The sequence below is a fragment of the Tupaia chinensis genome, unplaced genomic scaffold, assembly GCF_000334495.1.
Source record: "Tupaia chinensis unplaced genomic scaffold, TupChi_1.0 Scaffold145814_1, whole genome shotgun sequence".
Taxonomy (NCBI): domain Eukaryota; kingdom Metazoa; phylum Chordata; class Mammalia; order Scandentia; family Tupaiidae; genus Tupaia; species Tupaia belangeri.
The window spans coordinates 1,827,191-1,838,804 of NW_006205672.1; the positions used below are offsets into that span (position 1 = coordinate 1,827,191).

At 41.7% G+C, this 11,614-nt stretch overlaps 1 protein-coding gene across 1 annotated transcript in view; it reads left to right on the forward strand.

Annotated features, from left to right (window-relative positions):
- Positions 1-7,911, forward strand: part of CTSS (cathepsin S) — a 30,893-nt gene extending 22,982 nt beyond the window's left edge. Inside the window, exon 8 of the mRNA XM_006168454.3 lies at positions 7,472-7,911. Coding sequence (XP_006168516.1) covers positions 7,472-7,571 — 100 coding nt within the window. The 3' untranslated portion in view covers positions 7,572-7,911. The remainder of the gene's footprint in view (positions 1-7,471) is intronic.
- The last annotated feature ends 3,703 nt before the right edge of the window (positions 7,912-11,614 follow it).

The following is an 11,614-nucleotide window of genomic DNA, read 5'->3' on the forward strand; positions in this document are numbered from 1 at the left end:
GCATGGCCATCTCCCCCTGGAGGGTGATTTCTCACTTTTCCTCTCTTTGTCTCTCTGTCTCTCTCTAGTGAGTGTACATGCCCTATGGGGGAAAAAAAACTTTTAAAAAAGTTATGATGTTTTCGAGTAGACAGTAAATAAATATAGTTATACAGTAAAAGAGAGAGCCGGACAGAGAGTGGGGCAGTCTGGCCTCTAGAATATCAATGCCGATGGATTCATCTAAATGACGGAGCAAACTGGGATTGCTTTGGAAGTGGCCTTACCTGGAAGTTTCTGGCCAGCACAACTGTGGGCACAGCCCAACCACCATCTCCCGGATCTTGTAAAGATGTAAAGCCATCTCATAGTGGCTGATAAGGTCCGGATAGATAATCCTGGTGGCTGGTGGAGGGAGCCACCCCACTAGCTGAGTAGGAGCCTGGAATCCGGAGCAAGCACAGTGCAGCCATAGCTTCGCTTTGGGGAAGTGGGGGAAGGGAAGTCTTCCCAAAAGTTTTAAAATCATATTTTGAAAATTTCTCTACCAAAAAAATCTTAATTTACAAATCACAAAGATCTTATAATTTACAAATTAGAAGGCTGAATTGATTCTATTTCTAAGCTCAAATAAATCAAAAAGTTAAAAAAAAAAAGTAGTGTTTTAAGTTTAAAATTTTAAATTTGCTAGAGGATATATACACTCACCAAAGAGAGACACAGAGAGAGGGGAGAGACAAAGCACTCACCAATGGGGTGTGGTCAGGCCACAATCCCTTAATTTCTCTATTCTGTCCAATCTTGGGCACACGTGCACACACACTTGAAGTGTTTTTCCAGCTGCTGGGTCCAGGGTTCAAACTGCCTGATTAGCCATGTGGGGTCCAGCTCCCTTAACGGCAGCATTTTCAAATGCCTTTTATTATCATAAAGCATTCACCCTTCCTCCCTGCCCGTGTTTTATTCCCAGGTGTCTACTATGAACCATCCTGTACTCAGACTGTGAATCATGGTGTACTGGTGGTTGGCTATGGTAACCTTAACGGGAAAGACTATTGGCTCGTGAAAAACAGGTAATACATTTGCACTTTAATGTGTATTTAAAGTCAGAAATGCCAGGAAACACCAACAAATGCTCTCTTGTGATTAGGATGATGATGATGATATTGACAATGATAAACACATATAACTTCTTACAAAGTGACACACCGAATTACTCAGTGCTCCCATTTCTTCACTTACTATAGTCTGCCTTCATCACTCTGTTCTTTTCTTTTTCTTTTTTTTTTTTGCTTTAGAGAGTGTGCGCTTGCCAGACAGACAGAAAGCGAGAAATCGCCCCCCAGGGGAGATGGCCACACCACAATCTGTTCTTCTCCACTCTCCTCTAGGGATTTTGGGCATGCACACACACCACACACACACACACACACACACACAGCATGAGTTTTAAGCAACTGGGTCCAGGACTTGAACTGTGGTCAGCTATGTGGAAGTCCAGTGATGTAACCATTACACCATCTACTGGTCCCTATCACTTTATTTTCATTGTTCATTCTTTACCGTATTTCTCTGATCATTCTTCTCTGTCTCCCTTATGAACGCCTATTCTTTTGCTTAGTCCCTAAATAATGCTATTTCCCACAGAGCTCTACTCTCTGCCCATTATTCTTCTTACTCTACATTTTCCTGGAAACTATCATTCTGTTCTCTTTTTTCTAAAAGACTTTACATTTTATTTTGTTTATTATTATCATTGGTTTTTAAATTTGTTATAAGGCACATGTGCTCACTAGAGAGAAATGGAGAGAGAGGGAGAGAGAGGGAAGTGAGAAAGCAAGCTGTCAGGTCCAGGACTCGAACCACAGTTGGCCATGTGGGAGTCCAGCCACACCACCTGGCCCCTATCATTCTGTTCTGATGACTTCAGCTCTACCCTCCGTGATCGTGGCTTTCAAGCCTCTAGTTCCGGCTATGACATCTGCTGGGAACTTCAGACTTAACAGGACATGCTCACTTCCATGTATCTGACTTTCTCCAAACTCAGCATGTCCACCTTCCTCCGCCGCCTTCTCCACCACGCTTCCTCCTCCAGAATTCTCACGTCAGTAAATGGCCACACCATACAGCACGGCTACCCAGTAACATCCTATGGGTTGAGCCTAGACCTATCAAGGTCCCACTGAGCAACAGGTCACACTAACTTTGCCTCAGACCTGTCCCTGAGTCTGTCCCTTCTCTACGCCCTCTGTCACTGCTCTGGCTCAGACCTGGACATCGCTGCAGCCTTCTAGCTGGTAACCTCAACCCATCTTTGAAACTGCTTCCAATGGATCTATCTAAAACACGAATGAGTCTTGGTTTGTAACTCTTCTACTTAGTATCATTTTATACGACATGAATGTTCCCTAGTGAAGAAGACAAGTCCTCTGTGTTGTAGTCCCTGCCTGCCTTGCCGGCTCCTAGCATTTGTCGTCTCATACTTTTCCCGAGCATCCTCTCTCCTCATTTGATTTATTTTATTTTTTTCTTCAAACGCAGCTCAGGCATTATTTATTCCAGAAAGTCTTCCTCGAATCCTTGGGCTGAGAGTAAAATGTCTTTTTTCTATGCTGCCAAAATGCCCTATGCATATTGGATCACAGCATTTTATGCCTTATATTTAAATTGTCCATCCATCCTGTCACTCCAATATTCGTATGTGCCTTTGGGGAAGGGACTATGCCTGGTCTTTGTATCCTCAGCCCAGCAACTGTGACACTTGTTTCTTCTCAATTCATGTACGGAACTGACGCCTATACAATTTATAGCAAGGGCCAGGTGTTGGGGCAGTGGTAACGTAACTGGACCCACATGAGACGTGTCCTGTGTTCGCATCCTGGGCTCTCTCTAAGTACATTGGGTGTGCCCGTGCCAGTGATCTGGCTGGCTAATACTGGGGTGGATTGTGTGGGGAGCCTGTTAGGGGTGATTATTTCTCACTCTCTGTCTTGGGGAAAAAAATGGATAGATGAAACAAAGAATCATAATAAAAGGACTGTAATTTCTAAAAGGAAAAATGAGTAGAAATATGAAGAGTTGAAACTTTTAAGCACTTTCTCCTTGTATTAATTTTCTGGAACTGCTACCACAAAGTACTACAAACTGAGTGACCTAAAGCATAGAAATTTAGGGGCCAAGAGGTGACATTGAGGACAAAGTGTTGGATCCCACATGGCCTACAGTGTGGTTCAAGTCCTGAACCCTGCAACTTGAAAATCATGCTAGGTATGTATGTGTGAGTGCCCAAAATCTCAATAAAAGAATGGCCATCCCCCCAGGGGCATGATTTCTCACTTTTCCTTTCTCTCTCTCTCTCTGTCAACTGTACATGCCCATAGCAAAACAGTAAAAAAAAAAAAAAAATTATGTCTCACAGTTATGGCAGCTAGAAGTATGAGATTAACATGTCAGCCAGGTTAGTTCCTTCTGAGGACTGTGAAGAAAATGTTCCCAATTACAGAAAGAAAAATACTGCATAATCTCACTTGTATGTAGAATCTAAAAAAGTTGAACTCATAGAAACAGAGAGTAGAACAGTGGTTGTCGAGGTGCTGAGTGGAGAATATGGGGAGATGTGGATCTAAAGGTACAGACTTTCAGCTATAAGATGAACACGTTTTGAGGGTTTGTACAGCAAAGATAATGAGGGATGTATTCATTTGGTTGTGATCATGATTACATATATATGCATCTTAGACATATATATTTGTCAATTAAATGTTTTAAATTAATAATGTTTTCTCCCTTTTTGTAAGACAGTTGTACTGGATTAAGGCCCACCCAATGATATCATCTTACTTTACTAATTGTATCTAAATGACTCTATTTATAAATAAGATTAATCTTCTTTCTGGCATGTATATAACATTGATCCATGTGCCCCAATTTTTCTCTCCTTTCATGACAGGGGTATTTAGCTTCTTTATGTAATACAGTGTAGGCAGTGAGTAAAAGTATTAACTCTGGGAACCAGCAGTTAGTGTAATGGCTATGTCGCTGGACTCCCATGTAGTTGACCGCGTTTCGCATCCTGAACTCGGTGGCTTAAAACTCACACCGGGCGCATGTGCGTGCGTGCCCAAGATCCCAAGAGGAGAATGGAGGAGAAGGGACTGCGGCGTGGCCATCCCCCCTGGGGGGGGGTGATTTCTTGCTTCCTGTCTCTCTGTCTCTGTCTGTCTGGCAAGTGCATGTGCCCTATAGCAAAAAAACAAAAACAAAAACAAAAACAAAAACAAACAAACAAAAAATATTAACTCTGAAGCCAGGTAAACTTTGTTTAGAATTCTAGCTCTCTTTATTGTCTATGTGAACTTAGGCAGATTATTTGACTTCTTTAATTTTTAGTTCTCTTATCTGTAAAGTGAGCTGAATAGCCTCAGATTAGTACAAGGATTAAACCAGATAATGCACGTAAATGCTTAGCACAGAGTTCCTGGTACATAGTAAGTGTCCAATAAATCATAGTAATTGTTGCTATTATTCCTTCTTTGTATCTTTATGAACAGAATACTATATGAAGTAAAAAAAACACGCCCTCAAAAATATCCCAAAAGTGGGAACCAGCAGTTAGCGTAATGGCTGTGTCGCTGGACTCCCACATAGTCGACCGCGGTTCACGTCCCGGACCCGGTGGCTTAAAACTCACGCCGGGCGCGTGTGCATGCGTGCCCAAGATCCCGAGAGGAGAATGGAGGAGAAGGGATTGCGGCGTGACCATCCCCCCTGGGGGGTGATTTCTCGCTTTCTGTCTCTCTGTCTCTCTCTGTCTGTCTGGCGAGCGCACGCGCCCTACAGTGAAAATCTCTCAAAAAAAAAAAAAATCCCAAAAGTAAATCTAGCGGTAGGTTTAAAAACATTTTTTTTCTTTCTAAAATTTTATTAGAGGACATATGTGCTTGCCAGAGAGAGAAAGTGAGAGAGTACTCCCCAGGAGGGATGACCACACTGCAGTCCCTTCCCCTTCATTCTCCTCTTAGGATTTTGGACACACACACACAGGTACATCTAGTGAGTTTTCCAGCCCCTAGGTCTCGGACTCAAACAATACGGTTGGCCATGTGGGATTCAGTCACCTAAACCACCAAGCCACTGAGTGACCCAGTAGTAATAGGTTTTACAAAATATTCTCATAATGTCTAACAAAGTAGGCCAGTGATTTAATGCCAACACATAATTGAGTAAAATTATTTTATGGGAGCCAAAAAGATGCAACATACCAGGTTGCACAATCCTCTGATGCCTTAATCCAGAAAATGATCAGGAATGATAAACTATATATTCTTCAAAGAGATCTCCATAACCGTTAGTTAGGCAGCAGAGGTTTTGATAATACACTGTTGAATAGGATCCTAAAGTATTTGGACAGTCTACACTGTCAAGTATGGGCAGATGGATAAATTTAGAAACCTAGTTTAACCCAAGACACAATTGTTCTCCATGTAGAATACGTTTTGGAGCCTAACGAGGACACATAGTTGCCCGAGAGGCTACTGCTATCAAAGGGACTACCCACAAGATGGGAGGCAAGACTATTTTTAGAAAGAAAAAAAAAAGTAGGGAGAGAAGAGTTTAGTTTACAAATCAATGGGTAGCAAGTTCTCAAAGTTATTGGGCACAAGATTATTTTAGCCTGGGGAGGAAAAAAAAAAGTTTTCATCATATACCCATTAGAACCTTACACAAAACAGAAACAAAAACATAAACAAAAAAGTTAAGAAGACACCAAAAATTTCCAATGAATAGCCCAAATAGCAGCACTTGCTCCTAACTCTCCATTTTAAAGCCGAGAGAAAAGTGAAGTGGAAATAGACAACTGTAATAAGTGGTAGAGCAAGATCAAAATAATAGCCAAAAAGTTCTTTCTTTCTTTTCTTTTTTGAGAGAGATTTTTTGCTATGAAGTGCTTGTGCTTGCCAGACAATGAGAAACAGAGACAGAAAATGAGAAATCACCCCCTAGAGGGGTAGCCACACCGCAATCCTTTCTCCCCTATTCTCCTTTTGGGATTTGGGCATGCAAGCTCATGTGCCTGACATGAGTTTCAAGCCTGCAGGTCCAGGAATCAAACTGCAGTTGACCACATGGGAGTTCAGTCCTATGCCACCTGCTGGCCCCCATATAACTTTTTTTTTTTAGAGATTTTTGCTATAGGGCATGTGCACTTGCTGGAGAGACAGAGAAAGAAAGTGAGAAATCACCCCCCAGGGAGGATGGCCACACCACAATCCCTCCTCCATTTTCTCTCAGAATTTTGGACACGCATGCATATGAACCCGGCGTGAGTTTAAGGCACTAGGTCTGGGACTCAAACCACAGTTGACTACGTGGGAGTCCAGTGATGTAACCATTACTCCATCTGCTGGTCTGAGAATTCTAAGGTCTCTTAAAGCACAGCCCTTCTAAACCATGCCACTTGTCTTCTAGCAATAAACCGACACTTCGTAGTTTCTCCACTCATGTGAAAACACAACCTTCCCTTGACATGTATAGTATTCTCAACTGGATTGGTCTGAGAAGTATTTCATGATAGGTAAAGTCTTTTTACAAGCAAAATGAGAAATAATGATTGTTTAAAAATAATAATAATTAGAATAATAATAATAATAATAATAATAATAATAATGATTGGGAAAAACATTGAAAAGATATTGAATGATGAAGTGGGGAGATTAATGTCTCTGTATTGACTGGCATGCATGGCATTCCCTTTTGAAAAAGCAATGTAATACACTGTAAAGTTATATGTAATACAATGTAATCTAAAGAAGATTATGGGGACCAGCAGTTAGCATAATGGCTATGTCGCTGGACTTCCAGGTAGTCGACCGCGGTTCACGTCCAGGACCCGGTGGCTTAAAACTCACGCCGGGCGCGTGTGTGTGCATGCCCAAGATCCCGAGAGGAGAATGGAGGAGAAGGGATTGCGGCGTGACCATCCCCTCTGGGGGGTGATTTCTCGCTTTCTGTCTCTCTGTCTCTCTCTGTCTGTCTGGCGAGCGCACGCACACTATAGCGAAAATCTCTCAAAAAAAAAAAAAAATCTGTTCACCAATATAGCACTAAAGCCTTCCAAACTATCTTCTGCAAATTGCCTAGGCCTGGCCTGGAAGACCAGGTTCAGATCCTGGGCCGACCTGAGATACACCTGGCATGTAACTGGCTAAAAAGTGAGGGGGTGGGGGAAGGCGATGAAGGCATTACCAGACCCTGTCAGGAGGAGGGCAATCTCTCTCTCTCTCTTGTCCTCTCATGGAAGAAAGAAAACAAACTTTAAAAAGAAAGAATAGTGCTTCAAATCCCTAGGCAGATTACTTTAGTTCATTCTAATTTTATTTTATGGCTTTTCATATATGATCGTTTTAGGAGAAAAGTAATCAAAGGGATAAAAGGTTGATTGAATTATCTGATTGTATTCATTGGCAATTTTGTGTGCTTTCTTGCTCTAAAGCTGGGGCCTCCCCTTCGGTGATAAAGGATATATTCGGATGGCAAGAAATAGTGAAAATCACTGTGGGATTGCCAGTTACGCCTCGTACCCGGAAATCTAGAGGATCTCTGCATCAAGAAGAATGAAGCACTTTCTATTAACTGCTTTTAACCTGCTGTCTCCAGAAGAAGTGTATCATGATCAAAGTATATTTACTGTGCTAATTAGAAAATATAGTTTGATTCTTCACTTTTCTAACTTCACAAATCTCAAATAAAAAGGTTGCTAAGTAAATTAATGATTTACTACAGTTATAACCGCATGAAAATTGGCCGACCTAAGACGATCTGTCATATTTGTCATTGTTCTGTTCTATCCTCTATCTCTTTTTAAGTCTCCTAGTGGCCTTTTGTAACTTGATTGGCCTAAAAGTGATTCATAAATCCATTATTTCAAATTTCTGTCATTGCTTCATACCTTTCTTTGTTCTTAGGTGACTTTTATACTCTATTATAAGAACATTAATTGTGGTATGCTGATGATGAGCTCTGGCAACTTAAGTGGAAGAAATATTAGGTTATAAATATCTTGAGGGGAACCAGCAGTTGGCGCAATGGCTATGTCGCTGGACTCTCATGTAGTCAACAGTGGTCTGAGTCCCGCACCCAGTGGCTTAAACTCACGCCAGGCACGTCTGAGTGCATGCCCAAGATCCTAAGAGGAGAATGGAGGAGAAAAGATTGCGGCGTGGCCATCCCCCCTGGGGGGTGATTTCTCGCTTTCTGTCCCTCTGTCTCTCTCTGTCTTTCTGGTGAGCGCACGCACCCTGTAGCAAAAACCTCTCCAAAAAAATAAATAAATAAATATCTTGAGGTCTCAGATTGTATCTTTTCACATAAAAAGATTTAATAAATGTTCTTAAATAATGCTAAAGTATATAAATGCTTAAAAGACAATGTTTTCAAGTACTTCCGAAGAATTATTTTTAACAATGACAATTTAATATACTAGTTCAAATTTTTGTTACCTAGTCATCAGTAATTTGACCAGCACTTTTTTGGTTTTGGCTAATCATTGAGCCAATCTGAAAAACATAACCAAACTACATTTCTTTTAAAACATTCCACTACTCGGGACCAACAGTTAGCGTAATGGCTATGTCATTGAACTCCCATGTAGTCGACCATGGTTCAAGTCCCGGACCCGGTGGCTTAAACTCACGCCGGGCACGTGTGCATGTGTGCCCAAGATCCTGAGAGGAGAATGAAGGAGAAGGGATTGTGGTGTGGCCATCCCCCCTGGGGGGTGATTTCTCGCTTCTGTCTCTCTGTCTCTGTTTTTCTGGCAAGCACATGCACCCTATAGAAAAACCTCTCCAAATAAATAAATAAATAAATAAACATTCCACTACTCATGTTTGTCTAATTAAGATGAATCTTCCTGACAACCGCTCCAGATTAGGAGATGCTTTCTGAACAGACACCAGGAACTTTAAATTTTGTAAGTTCACCCCGTGACATGAAAATGTGTGGGATAATGTCATTAATATATCCTAAACTGCCCTTAAGCTAATTTCACTATCTCTGGCTCCCAGAAATAAAATTAAGCAAATTTGAAGAACTAAGACTCGCTATTAATAATATAAAACATAACACATGACTATCACCAAAAGTGTAGAGAAAAATTACAGTTAAAAAATATTTACTTGGGGGACCAGCAGGTGGTGTGGTGGTTAAGGTGCTGGACACCCCCACATGGCTGACCACGATTCGAGTCCCAGACCTAGTGGCTTGCTTTCTCATTTTCCCTCTTTCTTTCTCTGTGTCTCTCTCTGGTCAAACTAAAAATAAATCAATAAAATTAAATAACTAATTTTAAAAATTACTTGATTATTCTATAGTTAACATAATTTTTGTTTTGCCCATAACGTCTCAAGTACCGTAGATAGAACAAAAATATGGGCTCCTGACGTTTAGTAAAACCTTGTGAAAGCTACAGGTACTTTCTCAGAATAATGTTTTTAAATTGGGACCAGCAGTTAGCGTAATGGCTATGTCACTGGACTCCCATGTAGTTGACCGCAGTTCGAGTCCCAGACCTGGTGCCTTAAAACTCACGCTGGACGCATATGTGTGTGTGCCCAGGATCCCGAGAGGAGAATGGAGGAGAATGGAGGAGAAGGGATTGTGGCGTGGCCATCCCCCTGGGGGGTGATTTATCGCTTTCTGGCGCTTTCTGTCTCTCTGGCTCTGTCTGGCAAGCACACGCGCCCTGTAGCAAAAACCCCTCCAATAATAATAATAATAATAATAATAATAATGTTTTTAAATTAATAAAATGAAGTATATGCAATTAGAAAGAATGCCAATTATACTGAAACACAGTTATTAAAATGTTAAAATAGGCCCAGCCACAGTAACATGCCTGGACATTCTGGCTTGGGGAGCTGAGACAACCTGGCAAAGCTGAGGCCTGATTTGATTCTTGGCCCACCTAAAAAAGAGCCAGGCAGGGCCAGATGGTAGCATAGTAATTAAGGTGGCTGGATCATACATGGCCAGCTGTCCAGTTGGAGTCCAGACTCTACAGCCTGAAAAACATACCAGATGTGTGTTCATTGGTACCCAAAATCCCAACAGGAGGGAGAAATGGAGGAAAAGGGTTTGTGGCATGACTACTCTCCCTTGGGGCTGCTTTCTCACTTTCCCTTCATTTCTCTTTCTGTCTCTCTGGTGAGCATATGTGCTTTCATGCAAATAAAATAAATAAATAAATAAGGAGCTGAGCATGGAAGTCCACGCCTGTGGTCCCAGCTACTCAGGTGGCTAAGGCAGGAGGGTTGCAACACACCAAGACCCCGTGTAAAACAACACAAACACAAATACCCACCACCACCAAAACCACCAAAAAATAAATCTTAAAAAAGTTAAAACAGAAATTCGCAGTATAATAATATGCACGTTTCTTTATAAATGTATTAAATGAGTTAACTATTCTAAATTTGAAGTAGTGATGAACACCAACAATACTTGTATACAGCAATACTGTATTGTGATATGAAAATATCTGAATTTTCTTTAGATGATAAAGTCACACATATTGCTGATACCATGGGTTTATGACTTATGTCCAAACTGAAGGAAAAGCTAACTTTCAGGTAAAAGTTAGTGATGGGGTTTAGCACACACTCCCAAAATATAGCATCTTGGCATAGTATTTTAAACTGAAGGAATTTGAGAAAACAGGAAAAGCAGGAAGGTCATTCAGATTTTTTCTTTAATTATGGTCATAAAACCCAGGAAGAATTTTCTAACCCTCCTGGGAGCAGGTCATAAGACTCAGTTATGAGATGCCCTCTCAGGACCAGCAGATGGCGTAATAATTACGTTGCTGGATTCCCACATACTCAACCCTGATTCGAGTCCCAGAACCCAGTAGCTTAACTCACGCCAGGCGAGTACACATGTGTTCCCAAGATCCCAAAAGGAAAATGGAGGAAGACAGATTGTGGGGTGGCCATCTGGGGGTGATTTCTCGCTTTCTGTCTGTCTCTCTGGCAAGCATACGTGCCCTATAGCAAAATTTCTATTAAAAAAAAAAGAGTCCCCCTCCCCCAACTAGAGTAAAGGAGCATCCTTACTAGAGTCCCCCGCCCCCAACTAGAGTAAAGGAGCATCCTTACTCTAAAGACAAAGGACACAGAAAGGAATCTAAACAAATGGGCCTTCTTACATTTCCCCCAGTTTATTACATCTAGTTTGTACCCCCTTTGCTCCATCACATTTGCTCTGTGACACTCCACTCTTGCTCAAATCTGCTCTAAGAAAACACTCAGGTTTGTTTCTTCAGCTCTTCCTCAGGAAGACCCCATATCATGTAAAACTTACAGTAGTTAAATGTGGATGCTTTTCCCTTGTTAATCTGTCTTTCATTACCGGAAACTCAACTATGAACCTAGGATGGGTAGGGACCAGCAGTTAGCGTAATGGCTATGTCGCTGAACTCCCACGTAGTCGACCGCGGTTCATGTCCTGGACCCGGTGGCTTAAAACCCACGCCGGGCGCATGTGCGTGCGTGCCCAAGATCCCGAGAGGAGAATGGAGGAGAAGGGATTGTGGCGTGGCCATCCCCTCTGGGGGGTGATTTCTCACTTTCTGTCTCTC